Genomic DNA, 18,769 nt, shown 5'->3' with positions numbered 1-18,769 from the left:
TCGCCATCTCCAGAAACTGTATTATTATTATTATTATTATTATTATTATTATTATTATTATTATTATTATTATTATTATTATTAGAATAAATAACAGCATAAAACAATGATGTTTTGGGCTCATTTTCTCCTTCAATGATTATCCTGCATCCCAAGTCATATTGGTTATGACCAACAAATGGTGAATAGTTAATAAAGGAAGGACAGCTGAATCAGAAAGTGACGGAACCAACTAGAGGAGAAAATATTGTAGATATGACACTGATAAAACCAGATTAGCTCTATGGAGAAACTGAAGTGACAGATGGTATAAGTGGTCATGAAGCTGCTTTAGTGGTAGTTAAAATATAAATGTGATAGGAAAGGTTTTAAATGTAGGACTATTACGCAATACCATACGGTTGATAACAGAAGCATGGGGGAATTTTTAAAAAGCAATTATTATCAGTGGAAAATGGTAAAAAAATGTAACCAGCCTTTGCGATGGGTTTAAGGCAATTGTTGAGGAGTGTAAAAAGAGATAAGTACCATAAAGGAGGTAAGAAATGGTCAGGACCCATTATATCATAACAGGGAAATAAAGAGATTAAAGAGGAGGTGCAGGTTAGAAAAAAAAGAGTTATGAATGGTTGAGGGAGTAAGGAAAGATTGAAGAAACTTAGTAGAAAATTGAATTTAACAAAAAAAAAAAAAGTCAGCTAAGGATAACATGATGCCAAATATAATTGGCAGCCATATGGATTTTAAGGAACAATGGTAGAATATGAGTAGATTCTTTCAGGGAGAAACAGGTTCCAGGAAGGACATTTCTGAGATGATTAACAAATAAGGGAAATGTGTATGTGAGGACTCAGTAGGCAGAATTTTTCAGTCAGCAGTATGTAAAGGTAGTTGGACATAAGGATAACGTTCAGGTAGAGGCAACAACTAATACTGGCAAATTACTGAAATTTACCTATGATAATAAAGACATTTACAAAGAGGTAAAAAATTTGAAAGCTAGAAAGCAGCTGGGATTGATAAGATTTCTGAGGATATTCTAAAGGCAATCAGGTGAGATATCTGAAATACATATCTCATTAAAGTTTACATGTAAAAGCAATACCAAATGAATGGAGAGTTGCAATAGTAGCCCCAGTATACAAGGGAAATGTGTTTCTCAAAATATATAAAAATCTGGGTGCCATGAAATTATTGTGATTGTAGTTTAAAGGGGCAAAACAATGAGATTATCAGACCCAGGCACCCAGGTGCCAAGTGCCTTTGTTTGCAGTAATGGCTTTTCTTAGCATATGCCAGCCACTCAGTAAAGAAAACAATTCCCTATACAAAATATGTTTTACAGATTCGTATTTTAAATGTCCCTTATTATGAGATGGATCAGTGTCTATCCAAAACTATTTACATAAAACTTTACATCTGTACTATACTGGAATGTTTCTGCTTCATACACTGTTCCAGACTGAATAGGTTAGAGTAATATAAAAGCAGAAGAAAACAGAAGGAAATCCTATCCATATGCTAAAGAAACAAGGTATCTACTGCAAAGAATATTCTGAAGATTCCTTACCAATACTCATATCCAGAAGAACTTAAGTAGACAACTACTAACCACTATCATTTATTATGAAATCAAAAACAACATTCCAGACACATACAGGGTGGTGCAGAACTCACGCATGGATTGAAATGCCTCATAACATTTGTATTCAAACAATGCATCTATGTCAACAAGTTATATACTCCAGGACCACAAGAACAGTATTTGAGCAGAAATTGATTCATTATAGCCAGAACCCCTAGTCCAAGTAGTGAGGAATATTCTTCATGGGAAGGTTAATGGTAGTCACTTGAAAGACATAATTTCTCACAAGTAGTGTACACAGAATTCCGAAGCATGGATATAATGTTTGTGGCAGAGACAATTATATGTCTTTGAAAACAAACAAAAACTTTGATTTGAATCCATGCGTGATTTCTGACCCATCCTGTATAATGAAAATACTTTTTAAATAATGTTCAGTGACTGATTAAGGTAATAAAGTTAAATTTCCAAAATCCTCCTATTGTAATAAAAAATCAAATTACAGTACTACTATCATTCATTCTAATTAGGCACAATACACAGCTCACGTAAGGTGTAAAACACTTCATTAATCTCTCAGCTAATTACACTTGAAGTAGCAACGTGTCATGACTACTGAGCTTATAAAGTTCAGTCCAACAGATCATTTACAAATGAATATGGTGCATTCCTAGAGAGCAAAAGGCTAATTTAAATAATGCTCTACTACATGGTACAAAAACACTTTCTTAACAAAAGTCAATAAAACAGACTACTCACGAGCATTACGTTCATGTCTGGTGACTAGGTCCTTCAGCTGAGGTGTTGCTGGTTGTTCAGGCATGGTGTTCTTAGGTGAATCATCAGGGGTTGCATAAGCAGCTTTCAATGCACGCAAACCTCCAAACAAGGGTCGGCCACTAGAATCACGAATTTCTAGAGGAGCATCTTCCGTCTTTCCTGGCTCTGGGGTACTCGCAGGTTTATCCACAGTATCTGAAGAAAGAGAAATATATTCATAATTTGAAACTGTCAAAAGTAATTCAGTTAAGAAAACATAAATCGCTCAACCAGTATATCCTGCTGAGACCAGGAAATGCTGACAATGATGACATAGCTGTTGGTCCAATTATTCAAGCCAATTCAGTAACAAAATCATAAATCCTATATCAGTCCTGGAAAGCTAAATAATAATAAAAAACACTCAGATAAGAAAGCTAATAGGAGCAATATATATTACATACATACATACATACATACATACATACATACATACATACATACATACATACATACATACATACATACATACATACATACATAGTATAGAAAATAGATGGAGAGCAGTGACTTGCAATCAATCAATCAATAAATCAATCAATAAATCAATCAATCAATCAAGCAATCAATCAACCAATCAATCAATAAATCAATCAACACTGATCTGCATTTATGGCTATCACCCAGGTGTTATTTACTTAGTATTTTTTCTTAAATGATTTCAGAGAATGTGGAAATTTGAACATCTCTCCTGGTAAATTTTTTTAATCCCCAATTCCTCCTCCTATAAATTAATATTTGCTTCAATTTCCCCTCTTGAATTCCAGTTTGATCTTCATGTTACAATAGAACCTCATTATTCCAGACCAATTGTGGCTCTAAAGTTGCCCGAATTTATGAAAGTCCAGAATACACAAAATAACTTACGAAATGAACCCAGGTACATATTTAAACACTCTGTTCAGTAAAAAGGACCAGTACAGTATTTTAAATTAAAGAAAGACAAAGGTTATTTAGCATACAAGATATAATGCAATACAGTATTAGGCCCTACAAAATACAGAATAACTAGTGCAGTACAGAATTAGAACATGGTAATCAAGGCACACCTTCATCGACCACACCTGACATGCTTACTGGTTTGAAGAAACTGCTGATCTTTTGTTGTCTTCCTTTGACAATTTCTTTAATAATTAACTCATGCAGATGCTTCAAATGTTTGCAATATGCAGATATGCTTTCATTGTTGTTGTCTTCAACGTATATAATGGCAATATTTAGATGGTCTTTAATTTCACAAGATTATGGCTTAGGGTTAATAATATCACCTGCTTCATCCTGGTCATATTCATCCGTTTCAAAGCTTTGTGCAGCAATCACACTTTCAACGATCTCCTCCTCTGTGTAGTTTACAACATTGTGCTCGTAACTCACCTTTATACTGTAACTGAATTTATGTATTATTATTAAACGGCTGTTAGGATTAAGTGAAGTCCAGACTAATGGGATCTGGATTAATGAGGTTCTACTGTATGATCCATGGGCACCCATATGACAATTTGTAGGGGGGAGGGCCTATACCTGGTGGTATGTAGTATTTTTAATATTTTGGAAGATGATGGCGACTTGTATTCCGCGGTAGAATGACACCCACGGTATCCCCCGCCTGTTGGTGGGGGCAGTACTACCACTTCTATGTAATACCGACTTTTAAATCATTTTCTTAAAAGAAAAAGACCTGATTACATTAGATTTTTTCCTTTCACTGCGAGCTAGGGAGGGGCCACGGCCCCCCCTTGCCCTCGGGCATGGGCGCCCTTGATATGATCTCTCCTGCTTTTAAAAACTCCACCGAAGCTCATTTGTCTACTAATGTCATTCCATGCAGTCTCTCCGCTGACAGCTCAGAACATACCGGTTAGTGAGCAGCTCGTCTCCTTACTCCCAAGTCTTCTTACACCAAAGTTTGCAACATTTTCATAACATTACTCCTTTGTCAGAAATCACTCAGAACACATAGTGCTGCTTTCCTTCAGATCTCTTCTAGTTCTGGTAAAGTTCCTCAACACTGGAGGCATGCATGGATAGAGAACACATAAGAAAAAGATATGGGACCAAAATTTCTGGCTGTGACCTTCTTTCAGTGGAGGAGAGAATGAGAATAGTGGTAGTCATTATTGAAAAGTAAACACTGTTCTGAAGTAAAGCAGGTGGGAAGATCAATGAGACATGAGAATGGAAGAAAGGAGTCATTATCTAATTGTTAAGATCGGATGATGTCCAGCTTCAGAATCTCTAAGGGCAAGAGGGTGGGAATGTAGAAAACTGGGCAGAGGTTGCATTGTATGTTGTAGATGATGTTAGATGAATTGCAGTCATGACAACCTGTGATGCTACTGCTCAAAGTGGTGCTGTGTATATGTCGATGACAGGTCTTACAACAGTTGAGTTCATAGGAAAAACTGCAAAAAGGGGTGGGAATTTGTATGGTTCATAGCAAGTGAGAATGTTTTTGTGGTCTGGTGGATGCCGAATATGACCATAGAACTTTTCGGAAGAAGATTGCAAGTGTGGGGTGAAGGTGAGAGGAGATAATAATACAATGATGGTTCAGTCTGTAATGGTAAGGGCAAAGAATGTTTAAGGTATGAGTTATCCTGGTAGAGTGAAGCCATATAGTCCCTCTCACCAACAGCTGTTGAGGAGCAGACAGCAGGCAGTCTTGTCATCTTCCCTATTTTTGACTCCACTGCTCTGTCCAAACCTCACTTCCATCCCTCTACCACTCATTTCTGATAACTAGGAAACATCATGTACTGGTACTACCTACTCTTTCAATGTACTTCAAAAATTACTTTATAAAAAATATGTTTAAAACTTCGAGAATTCAAAGAAAAAATGCTAACATTCATAGATCAAAAGCAAATATGACAACGCTCGAGAAAAATAAGCTATTATTACAATATTATAAGCTAACCTTTAAAACTGTACATAGCCTATATCAGTTAATATTCACCATTCTAATAAAATAGTAAAGACATAGCAGATGAACAGTTACTATCTCTTCCACTTTTATTAAGTACAATGTTTCAATAGGAGAAATATTAATTAAATATTAATTATCTCTAATTGTGTTCATCCTTACAACCGGTTCATATTCTTATCCTTCTTCATAGTTTCCTGTCGGGCCGATGACCTTCGATGTTAGGCCCCTTCAAACAACAAGCATCATCAGTTTCCTGCCGCTGATGGTATACTAAACCGTATACATATATTTGTAACCTACGCTTATTTGTTTCTTCTCCATTACATATAAACTTGTCAGGATCCTTTTCTTCTGTATTCATCTTCCACCACCTCTATTAAAAATCCTTTTACCTCTCACCTTTCTCTCTTATCCTTCACTTCTTGCACTAAGAATTAAAATCTCTCAAGAATGGTCCCATTAATGAGTGTGGATATTTGTCCATTGTTGATTCTTGGTTCAGCTACATACAAAACGCTGGTTTGAAGGTTACGTTCATCACTGACAACACTACTGAGAAGAAAAATGCACTTTTGGCCACCCTAGAAGTTCCTTTAGTGGTTTCTCACTTCACCTCCAGGTGAATGTCAAGATGGTATCAGTAGGTACCTAAATACTTGCCTCAATTAGGCTAATTGTAAATACACATACAGTACCAGTACAAACATCTAAGCCACACAAACATCATAGGTCCAAAGTATACGTTTTGTTGACCACGTCATCCCTTACATATAACCACAGTGAATTCCCATATTGATACACGTATATTAATACCTCGTTTATATTACCTATTTTAACAATACCTTATTGACCTGTACTTCATGTGAGAGTAAACATTCGATTTTAGATTGGAATAAATTTCAATTATACAATTAAAAACCTTTTATTTCAATAATGATAATAATGTTATTCGCTTTACGCCCCACTAACTAAGTTACTTTTACGGTATTCGGACACACCAAGGTACCGGAATTTCTTTTACGTGCCAGTAAATCTACCGACATGAGGCTGATGTACGGTACGTACCGTATTTGAGCACGTTCAAATACCTCCGGACTGAGCCAAAGGCCAGCGATTTAACCATCTGAGCCACTCAGCCCGGCTTTATTTCAATAATATGGTTAAAATTCATTCTTTACTATGATTTCTAAAAATGAATAGTTTAGCCCATCGAAAGTGTGTTTCCGTAACATACATTCCGGTAACTCTCTCTCTTACATGGAGAATAGTAATTGAATGACTCATTCCCTCGAATAAAGAGCACTTACATGGTTATTGTTCATATATTTATTTAGGGGCCTACCCTTTGAAAGTGTTATCATCAAAGCGTGTTTTTCAAAATTTCAGGCCGGGCTGAGTGGCTCAGACGGTTAAGGCGCTGGCCTTCTAACCCCAACTTGGCAGGTTCGATCCTGGCTCAGTCCGGTGGTATTTGAAGGTGCTCAAATACGTCAGCCCCGTGTCGGTAGATTTACTGGCACGTTAAAGAACTCCTGCGGGACTAAATTCCGGCACCTCGGCGTCTCCGAAGACCTTAAAAAAAGTAGTTAGTGGGACGTAAAACAAATAACATTGCTATTGCAAAATTTCAGAGATATTCACGTAGGTACCGGTATTAGACCCTTAGACGCAGCAGATACCCTTTACCATGATAAAGGAAAGAAGATATCTGCGAAGAACAGATGGGAAATCACTGAAATGTGGGTTTACGTCCAACAGTACCGCTAATAATAATGGGGAAAGATATTTTCTCCATGAAATTAGTTCCTTCTAAAAAAGCCATAAGACGAATTGTAACAGAGAAACGAAGTTACTCTAAATAAACCGTTGCATTTTAAGTCTGCCTATGGTTATAGTGTTTGATTTGATATAGAGCAATAGCCCTTAACATCCCCAGTGTTTCCTCCATGTCATTTCCCTTCCCTGTCCCTTCCCAAGTAGACTACCTACCATACCAGTACGTGGTAGAACCACAGTGAACATCTCTTATTTCTACTGCTGGCAGGTTCTTCCGAAGTTGCAAAGATCCTTCCTCAGGCCAAGTGCTGGAATATTACTTTATTCAAGTTATGAGTCACATACCGTACTGTTCTAGACTTAGGCCTACACACCCTAAATAATAACTATCAGACATCAGAACCAAGGAAAGTATTAAAATAACAAAATTTATCAGACCTTATCCGGACACACTCGTACGGCACGGAAGGCCTAATATGTTCCAACTCATAACATGAATCAAAACCAACACAGTCATTGTTATACATTAAGTAGGTACTTTCTCCACAACCTAGTTCTCTTTCAGAAATCTAAACGCACACAACGGCTCAGTTTTAAGCTTTCAGTTCCGCTTTCAAAAAAGGAAGAAATCGAAGAAAGCTATAAATCTACGGTTGAGATATTGCACATATTTCTTACCTTGCAGGGGTTGATTGCTGGTGTTAGTCCGCCTGAGAGCCCTCAAGCCGAAGAGAGGACGTCCATTCTCATCTGTAGGCCCGACGCCATAGCTTGATGTGATGGAGTCAGTCGGGCAAGCCTCTCGCGGTGGCTCGACGACAGACGACTTCTTCACAGGCGATTTCACTGCAACGGAAATAGCTTGTTAATGCTCGCCTACAATGCAGGCATTAGCGCTCATTGTGGTGATAATAATTTCTTACTACTATCTAACAATTCTATCCACTAAATACAAGGCTTAGTTCGTGTTAGAGCACGCTGTAGAATAAATTCAACAAGTGTGCTTCTACTTCAGCGGTCAATGCTTGCCGTCAAGGAAGTCTAATATAAGAGTACAAAAGCAACAACGCATTTCAATAACAATGGGTTCATTCCTTTTCAAAAGGGATCGCAAATCGATCTCGTAACTAAAGACACGGAAGTGAGCCCCAACTCGCTCCACAAAAAATACTACTCTTAGGGCCTGTTGCATAAAAATTGCTAACTGGGGTTCACTTTTGATTAACGTTCAGAAATTATTCTCTATCAGCATTGTATAACTGTAATCTTAGATAATGTGAACTTGGTTTAGTCCTGATCTGAAATCACAGAAAGACGTTTGACAACAGCACCAAGCAAGAGTGAAATGTCAGTCCTCGATATTCTTTGATCTATTAAGACTCAGTTTTGCGTAGAGCTTTTGTTTATTCTTTGCACATGTGTGCGCATTTCCAATAATAATAATAATAATAATAGACATGATATTGTATAGGCTTTTGGGCTTGTGCCGTGTCAAGAAAATTAGGTGAAATTCTTAACGTTTCGCAGAAAACTGTGCTCTGCGTCCTCAGAAGAATTCTCGACTGTCCACGAGAAAGGCTCCTTAAACAAGCCTGAATTTGGAATAAAAAATGAAAATGAAAGCAGCTCAAAAATCATAAAATTGTTACTTTATGAAGTAATACATCTCAGCGCTTCTTAAACAAGCCTTTCTCGTGGACAGTCGAGAATTCTTCTGAGGACGCAGAGCACAGTTTTCTGCGAAACGTTAAGAAGAGAATTTCACCTTATTTTCTTGACACGGCACAAACCCAAAAGCCTATACAATATCATGTCTATAAGTACGGGCCGTGAAAACATTAATGGCAATAATAATAATAATAATAATAATAATAATAATAATAATAATAATAATAATAATAATAATAATAATAATAATAATAATAATCCTCTTTGATCTTCATATATCTCGACTGCGTACTTTTGGATAAACGAAAACAATGGGAAGTGGAAGATCTGACTCCAGATTCAGACACCAATTCAGGAATAATTTGTATGGCCATTGAGAATGAGAAGAGTGAAGAAGTAGGAAAGACAGTGGAGGTTGAAGTTCTGATTCACGTCCATCGAGATCACCGCCTGACAAAAAGGAGGATGATATTAGGGAAATATTTTACAAGAGGAGACTGGAGTGCTTGGAAAAGGAACATCATATAAAAATGAACATTCTGAATTTGGAATAAAAAATGAAAATGGAAGCAGCTCAAAAATCATAAAAGTGTTACTTTATGAAGTAATACATCTCAGTGCCATGTTTTCTCTTCTATCCATCTGATTCACACCAGGAACAGGTAGTTCTTGGTAAATCGTTCTTCCCCTGAAGATAATCCAGTCAACTTCAGGAGTACAATCGTCTGCATTAATGGCCATGTCGCTACTATGATTAGGTGGAACTCGAAGTAGTTTTACTCTCAGTTTCATTCTTAATCATGGAAATCGTCTTTTAATAATAATAATAATAATAATAATAATAATAATAATAATAATAATAATAATAATAATAATAATAATAATGTTATTTGCTTTACGTCTCGCTCACTACTTTTACGGTTTTTGGAGACACCGAGGTGCCGGAATTTAGTCCTGCAGGAGTTCATTCACGTGTCAGCAAATTTACCGACATGAGGCTGACGTATTTGAGCACCTTCAAATACCACCGGACTGAGCCAGGATCGAACCTGCCATGTTGGGGTCGGAAGGCCAGCGCCTCAACCGTCTGAACCACCAAGCCTGGCGAAATCGTCCTTTGACGACCCCGAAAGACCGCTCAATTACTGCTCTCGGCTGCTTGTGGGCCCTACTATATGCTCGTTCTTCAGGGGTTTCTTCCTGCATTGTTGGGTTTAGTAGGTAGTGGCAGCAGTGATATGCGCTGTCCGCCAAGAGTATGCTTTGAGGAAATTCTATAGCTTTGAACTGGGCATGAATTCTAGAATATAAAGATATTACTATCGTGAGCCGATCTGGCCATCTGGCGACGACATTCTGGAAACGAAGTTCGGAGTCGCAGATAGCTTGGTTTAGTGAAAACCAATCATGGCGATTTATGTACGAGTACATCTCAGCATGATTGCCTCCAGGTGATATAATTGGGGTATATGTGCAATCTATTGTACCTATAACCTCAGGGAAGTTACAGATATCATAAAAGCCTCGCATTAACTCGTCTAATCCCTCCCTCTCCAGAAGGCATCTTGATAAATTGAGGTCTTAAAACTGCTATATCTCTTGTAATTTTATGTATGGTTCTACTTGCAGTTCCTTTATTCACATTAAATGTATCTCCTAGCTTAATTTGTAAGCTCCCGTGTGTATAGAACCGAAAAGTAAGAAGAATCATAAACATTCGGTTCAGAGCATTATTTCTTTTATTTCGTGTTCTTATCTGTGCACGCAGTCTTTGCTCGAGTTCCTCAACTACATGTTTTGATATTCGAAGTCTCATTTTGAATTCTCTGTCCTTAAGTTCAACAAAGGGATTCCTTCTATGTTGAAACAAACGCGGAGCCCCCCGAAGTTCAAAATCATCGTTTTCAGGCGAAACATCCGAGTAGTCCGAAATCTGAAAATAATTTGACCTATAAACCCAACAATAATAAATGCATACTTTGCACTCTTCACTTCATTCACGGAAAGCCATCTTCAGGGCTGCCGACAGTGGGATTCGAACCCACTATCTCCCGGATGCAAGTTCACAGCTGTGCGCCCCTAACCGCACGGCCAACTCGCCCGGTAACACAGCTACATAAGCGAATAATTACAGGATGAATGATCATCCATACATGTACTTCTTCACATATAATTACAAATAAATCATCACTCACCATTTTACTCTTCGTTATCTTAAAGGAAAATACGAGTAAATCCGTAGCTTCAGCTAATCTAAGTTCATACAGGTAAACCCGAGAATTTTCTCCAGTTAAATGTGATCTTAGATCGAGCTGAAATAATCATGGATTATTTTTTTACGCAACCAAAATTTTAAGTTCAGCTTGACTGAAGTATAATTTCGTTACTTGATCTTGGATTAACGTTTTATGCAACCGACACTACGAAGCCAAAGTCGAATGGTTCCAGGCGACGACGGATTCCAGAGTTTACTATTTTGATTCGCCATTCTGCACCTTCCTTACTACATATAAAGTGTTGTATTTTCACTTGCACACATGTTTAGATAATTTGCCATTTCAAATCCTGGGGCACCAGGTAGAATATAAGTTGTTATTTAATCAATTTCTCAGGCTGTAGCTGTGTTACCGGGCGAGTTGGCCGTGCGGTTAGGGGCGCACAGCTGTGCACTTGCATCCGGGAGATAGTGGGTTCGAATCCCACTTTCGGCAGCCCTGAAGATGGCTTTCCGTGGTTTCCCATTTTCACACCAGGCAAATGCTGGGGCTGTACCCTAATTAAGGCCACGGCCGCTTCCTTGCAACCTCTAGTCCTTTCCTTTCCCATCGTCGCCATAAGACCTATCTGTGTCGGTGCGACGTAAAGCCATTAGCAAAACAAGTAGCTGTGTTTGTAATGGATATTTCGACCGTTTGCGTTTCTCTGATTAGTTTGCGTCGCCGGCTAATTAAGAATGAACCGTTTTGTTTTGAGTGAACAGTACGATATTTCGGAGACATACGTACACTTCCGTGAAATGCGGAAACCAATGCAGGACTTGTGCAGAGGTTTAGTCCAACAACTCCAGTCGCTTGATGCCATTTTCATACTAGATGCTAGTTTCTTGCTGCCTACTATTCGCAATGTTGTCAAACGAAAGGACAAGCCTAAATGGTTCATTGCTTCAAGGACCAGGCGAGTTGGCCGTGCGGTTAGGGCTGCGCAGCTGTGAGCTTCCATCCGAGAGATAGTGGGATCGAACCCCACTGTCGGCAGCCCTGAAAATGGTTTTCCGTGGCTTCCCATTTTCACACCAAGCAAATGCTGGGGCTGCACCTTAATTAAGGCTACGGCCGTTTCCTTCCCACTCCTAGGCCATTCCAAACCCATCGTCGCCATAAGACCTATGTGTGTCGGTGCGACGTAAAGCAAATTAATAATAATAATAATAATAATAATAATAATAATAATAATAATAATAATAATAATAATGACTTTAAATCCCACTGACTATTCGCACCGTTTATTTCAGTGGACTTGGCAGACTGATATGCAAAATCAACGTCTAGTCCGGCGAGGAGAGCAACGGGAAACTGTATCACTCATTCCCCTTGAAACCACTTCAGTGACTCCTAGGACACCTATGACAGCTGATGATGGGCCTGTTTAGGATGTAACCAGCCTTCGGGCTGAATAATGAACATGCAACTACTCGTACGGTTTTCAGAGACGTCGAGGTGCTGGAATTGTTTTCCCACAGGAGTTTCTTTACGTGCAGGTGACTGAGCCGGGAGTGAACCCAACCAAGGCAAGCACTTTACCGTCTGAGCCAGTCAGCCCGACAAACGTGTAATTTTGTTCAGATTTGTTTTCTATGGTATGATGCCAATAGAAAGAGTTGGTGTAAATATATATTTTTAATTTAGCAATGCTTCTGTGTGTTGCTAAGAATGACAAACTGTTAGTGAATCGTTTTTCAATTTACATAAAACTGAAAATGAAAACCTACAACCTGTTTTCCAGTCTTTGACCGGGTCAGGGATGTAATGAATGAACCATATATAGGCTGTTAGTACGATGGGGTCGCCACTCCCAAAGTGATATATTAATGACTGATAGATGCTATGAAATGAGAATGGAGAGTGTTGCTGGAATTAAAGATGACAGGGAAAACCGGAGTACCCGGAGAAAAACCTGTCCCGCCTCCGCTTTGTCCAGCACAAATCTCACATGGAGTGACCGGGATTTGAACCACGGTATCCAGCGGTGAGAAGCCGACGCACTGCCGTCTGAACCACGGAGGCTCTTACACTATTAACGTTTTATATTGTTAAAGACAGGAGATGAACTGTTGGCGCTTCTTTTATTCCATTTTGAAAGCCGTCACCTGTTCGTGACCTTCACAGTTAATGAGTCAGAACAATGCAAATAGAAGAAGCTTGCAAAATTTGTCACCTTTTTGTGTATACTCAAGAATTTAAGGCCAGGCACCACTCCTTTTTTACACTTTATCTCTCTTTCCTCTACCCCTACTTCATCACTCATATTCCTTAAGGAGCAGTGTACTAGTGAGCACATCTTTAGCTGGCATCGAGTTGCTACTCTATAGGTCCATCACATCCTCTCCACCTCTCCCCCCAATCCGGGAGATAGTGGGGTTCGAACCCAACTGTCGACAGCCCTGAAGATGTTTTTCTACGGTTTCTCATTTTCATACCAAGCAAATACCGAGGCTGTACCTTAATTAAGCCCACGGTCACTTCCTTCCCATTCCTAGCCCTTTCCTATCCCTTCATCACCGTAAGACTTGCCTGTGTCGGTGCCCACGTAAAGCAAAATTGTAATATATATATACGCCCAAAAGCCCATATCTTGTCTATTATTATTATTATTATTTCGGTGATGGACGGTAATGTGGCGAATTGTGTGTACATGAAGATGAGTGTATTGAGTCGAACATAAATTCACAGTCCCCGAGCCAGAGGAATTAACCAGACACGGTTAAAATCCCCAATCCAACCGAGAATCGAACCCGGTACCCTATGTACTGAAGGCCACGAAGGAGCCAGGCGTGCAGACATATAATACAAATGATTACATTTCCTTTTTTTTTTTAAGTGCAATCGTTTGAACACTTCTATACTCCAGGTTATTTTAGTTTTCTTGGTGAAGGCGGATTTATTAGCAACTCTTTAGCCATGAGTAGCTGTCGACCGTGACGAGTTGGGCAAGCGGCAGCAACTCGACCCCTGGGAATGAATGTGAGCCGTGATGCATGTCTCCTACTGTTTAACATTCGGAATGTGGAAAAGTTGTGCCGTGTGCACGCAAACTCCAAACGGAGCCTGAGTCCTGCAGAGACACAAAGATGGTACTGTTAAGTTCCAGAGTGACGAAACATTGCGGTATTAAGCGGTTTATTTACATTCAGATACAAAAAAGTCTTACTCTTCCCAGTCCCTGTCTAGAACTTAGCAGAGTAGCATGCCACCTGGTCAGAATGGGATCGATTCCCAGTTCAGCCACACATTTAAGACTGGTTTTAGAGTCTGGACCGGAAATAAACTTAGAAGAGAGTAGGTTGACAATAGTACTTTCTGGTTTCCCCTTTGATTTCGATTTCGGACGTATGTAAATAATAATAATAATAATAATAATAATAATAATAATAATATTTTTTACGTCCTGCTAACTACTCCTACGGATTTCTGAGTCACCGAGGTGCTAGAAATCTTGTTCCGCAACGTGCTGTATCTCTAACGAGACAAGGCTTCGTACCTTCATAAACCACCGGACTGAGGCGAGATCAAAATCGCCACCTTGGGATTTAACAGTTTACTGGTGCGATAGGGGGGGGAAACCAGAGAAGTCAAGCAGTGGAACACCCCTTGAAATCAAGACGACACCACTGAGGTATTTAAACTTCATACAAGATCTCTAGTTACTTTCATTGACCTGTCTCCGTATTATCCTTGGCTTTGACAATATGAATGTGACTGAAATATGAGCGATGCCAGTAATGCCATTCCTTATGCAGCCAGTCCCTGCACTGAATGGTGTGAAAACGTTGCTCATAGGATCCCACTGACTAGTCGCACCGTTTATTTCAGTGGGCTTGGCAGACTGATATGTAATAGCAACTTCTGGCTCAGTGATGAAAGCAACGGAAAACTATCTCACTCCTCATTTCCCTTGTATGCCTCATCAGTGATGCTTAGCCATTTATGACAGCTAATAGTGGAACTGTTGAGGATTCAGCCAACCAAACTTCGGGCAGAGGACTGTACATACATACATACATACATACATACATACATACATACATACATACATACATACATACATACATACATACAGAAGATCTCACAATATTGAACAGTTATGATTAGGGTTGGCAGGTTTTTGAAATGCCAATAAGAGACAGGTCATGTCGACGCTATATAACGACATTTGCTCAAGAAAACACTGAGATGTAATTTACTGTGAAAATCCACAGCCTGTTTCCAGTCATTCGACCGGGTCAGGAATGGAATGAATGAAGTCCCCATCTAGCGGCCAGGATAGGAATTGTGCTGGCTACCGAAGCCTGTCGCACTCCTCTGGGGCGATGATTAATGAATGACAGATGACATGAAATGATATTGGAGAGTGTTGCTGGAATGATATATGACAGGGAAAACCGTAGTACCCGGGGAAAAAACCTATCCGCCTCCGCTTTGTCCAGTACAAATCTCACATGGAGTGACCGGGATTTGAACCACGGAACGCAGCGGTGAGAGGCCGGCGCACTGCCGCCTGAGCCACGGATGCTTCATAATTTACTGTACTAGGTATAATTACATTGTAGGCACAAACTTTATTGCAGTATTTTGCTGTTTCGTCTTCTACATAACAAGTTTAAAACTCTTATTTTTCTTCACTTCTGGCCTTTTCCAATAATGCCGAATCTCCTTGAATCGCACGTTTTAACAACACCAGTATGAACTCCCTAATTCTCATCCCACCACAGCAAAACACAAAATGTCAGCTTCAACAATTTCTGCTAAAAGAATCTGAAAAGGAAATAATGCAGGGTTAGTTAATTGTTGCGTTGACATGAACCAGATGCATCTGTGTCCCGCGCTTGGGCTTGGCGTCGGCGGTTCGCTCGCCTACTACACTATTCATAGTGCAGAATCACTACATGAACAATAATGAACTGAAATGCAGGATCGATAAATGCTACTGTAAATAGATAACTTTAGCCATGGGAGAAGTGTGTTGTTTAAATACGGGAAATCCCGTATAATATGTGACTCCTTTCAACCCTACTTGTAATTCACGCAGTATTTCAAAATTCGCTCTGGATGTCGTTGCACAGCGTATTTCCTATGCCGAAACAAGAGCAAAACTTGTATTCTCTCAACTTAATAATTCTTCCGTGACAGGGATTGTGGTACAGGCCGTCTCTAGGCTGCAGGATTTTTCCGCCGCTTAACTTCTCTGGTCTTTCCACCTACCACACCATTAAACGGTTAAAGTTAGAGGTCAGGTTTCTAATGGACATTTTCCATATCTTGTCTACAAATACATCAACTATACGTTCCAAGTAAGACTAACCAAAGTACGATAAGAACTACCTTTTCTGAGAGCACATTAACCCATACGAGGTCAGAAACTGGACTAGTTTTTTATTCTCCTTGGCTTCAGATTAATATTGCGCTTCCATTACCGCAAGCGAGGTCTATCTGTTGTTTGAGCGGCATGGAAGTTATAAGATATTATACCACGCTTTGTGTCTAAATCTCCTTGCAATCAAAATGACATCAATTAATTCAAGTTTTCAATCATTACTGATCTGCATTTCGGGCAGTCGCCCATGTGACAGTTTCCCTATCTGTTGTATCCGTATCTGTCCATTAGAAACATCACTAAGGCAGTTAAACTTTATACAAGATCTCACAATTTGGACAGTAATAATTCATGTAGTATTTCAAACCTCGCGCTACGTGATGTTGTATAGCGGATTTCCTGTAAGGAAATAAGAGCAAAACTTGATATTCTCTAAATATACATCCTCCACGACAGGACTAAATAGCGGTTAATAAGATTGTCAAGATTTTATTAAAGTATTAAATACAAATCCCTTGACAAGACTTCACCTTCCTGGAACTAGCCTTTACCACGGACTCCTTACTAAGCTCGTCGACTGTGAAAGTTGCCGTAAAACCTATCTTTGTCGGTGCGACATCAAGAAAACTGCAAAGAAGAAAAAAAGGAAGAAGGGGCCTCGTTATAGCACAGTTCATTCACTGCTGGTTTGTCATTAGTGTAGCTGCGATTCGTATCCCTGACAACATAACAGTTCATATTCCATGGTTTATGACATAACCGAGGCCTAGTCAAGGAAAATTCCAAGCAGGTCTCTTTTTAGTCTCACTAATAGAATTTGCCTTTCAACTCGTCTAAATCACCAACATCGACGACTTAACATCGACAATTGAATTTACTTCGCTCTGACTGGATGTTGGAAGTCAGTGGTCAGTATTTCATGCTGGGGTAAAATATACAGGCATTGAACATGAAATGAACATGATTTTAAGGCTACAATAAATATGAGTATAAATAGCAAAACGTTTTGAAATAACCTCATGAGAGATGTGAGTGACGGAACTCTTTGACCATCTGCCAACACTAAAATATTATTTTTATTGCTGGAGATGAGGAACCAAAGAAGTGTGGTGAGACAGGTCGCGAGTGCACACATTTCTAGAAGTGAAGCGTAGCCGCGATGGGATTCTAAGTAGAAAGTGGGATGGAAAGGTCACTGCAGTCACAGTGTTAATGTGGCCACCCTCTTACTTGTCGAGCTCATTCAAATTGGGCTCGTGCAGATTTACAAACGAACTACAGCTTAGTGTGGTTACAAATTAGGAACATAATACTAATTTTGTCTGGTTGTTCAGGCCTGTTTCAACACTTTAAACCCTCCGATGAGAGCGGGTGGCGTCTGCCACGTACGGGAAACTGCGCGTTATTGTGGTGAAGTGTACTGTTGTGTGCGAGTTGCAAGAAAATAGGGAACAGCACACACATACACCAAGCCATCGAGCGAGTTGGTCGTGCGGTAAGTGGCGCGCAGCTGTGAACTTGCATTCGAGAGATAGTGTGTTCGAACCCGCCTGTCGGCAGCCCGGAAGATGGGTTTCCGCAGTTTCCTATTTTCATGTCTTAATTGAGGCCACGGCCGCTTCCTTCCCACTCGTAACCCTTTCCTATCTCATCGTCACCATAAGACCTAACTGCGCCGGTGCGACTTAAAGCAACTTGTAACAACAACAAAAAAATACACCAAGTCCCGAAGATAAGGGACTTACACGTTTACGATTAAAAGTCCACGAGGCCAGGATGCTAACCAGTCAACTACAAATTCGGATATATACGATATTATTATCAAAATAATTAAATTACTATAATAATAATAATAATAATAATAATAATAATAATAATAATAATAATAATAATAATAATAATAAAGTAGTTTCTCCAAGCCGATAAAGTCAAGTGTCCTCAGTTATGTCAGAGGCCAATGATCAAGCATCTTGAGGTTTTTTTTTTTTTGAGGTAGAGTGGCTGATTCCTTTCCGCTTCTCCTCTAGCCTACAGAACATGAGATACCCATTCAAACAGTGACGACGCTGGATGTTGCTTAACTTCGGAGATCTCATGGGATCTGGTGTTTCAACCTGGCTACACCGTCAGTTATATGATTTCGCCTAAAAGAAATACAAACCGGGTAATTGGTAACACAGGACAGAACAATTCAAACTCGGTAAGGGTCGTGAAAGCCGTGTGGCATCATCACTGTCTTCTCACCAAAGCGACCGCGGCTCGAATCCCGGCCAATGCACGCGGGCTTTTTGAAATGAAATGTAACATCCCTGCGATTCGGAAAAAATGAAATGGCGTATGGCTTGTAGTGCCGGGAGTTTCAGAGGACATGTTCGGCTCGTCAGGTGCAGGTCTTTTGATTTGAC

The 18,769-nt window shown here is 39.6% G+C and overlaps 1 protein-coding gene across 1 annotated transcript in view; it reads right to left on the bottom strand.

Moving 5' to 3' along the window:
• Positions 1 to 18,769, bottom strand: part of LOC136863769 (microtubule-associated protein futsch) — a 395,621-nt gene that overhangs the window by 159,370 nt on the left and 217,482 nt on the right. The window contains exons 5-6 of the mRNA XM_067140122.2: positions 7,785 to 7,952; positions 2,345 to 2,560 (exon numbers count right to left, since the gene is read on the bottom strand). Of these exons, the coding sequence (XP_066996223.2) occupies positions 2,345 to 2,560; positions 7,785 to 7,952 (384 nt within the window). The remainder of the gene's footprint in view (positions 1 to 2,344; positions 2,561 to 7,784; positions 7,953 to 18,769) is intronic.

This window comes from Anabrus simplex, chromosome 2 (genome assembly GCF_040414725.1).
Source record: "Anabrus simplex isolate iqAnaSimp1 chromosome 2, ASM4041472v1, whole genome shotgun sequence".
Lineage (NCBI taxonomy): Eukaryota > Metazoa > Arthropoda > Insecta > Orthoptera > Tettigoniidae > Anabrus > Anabrus simplex.
This window is presented reverse-complemented; position numbering and strand designations above follow the sequence as displayed.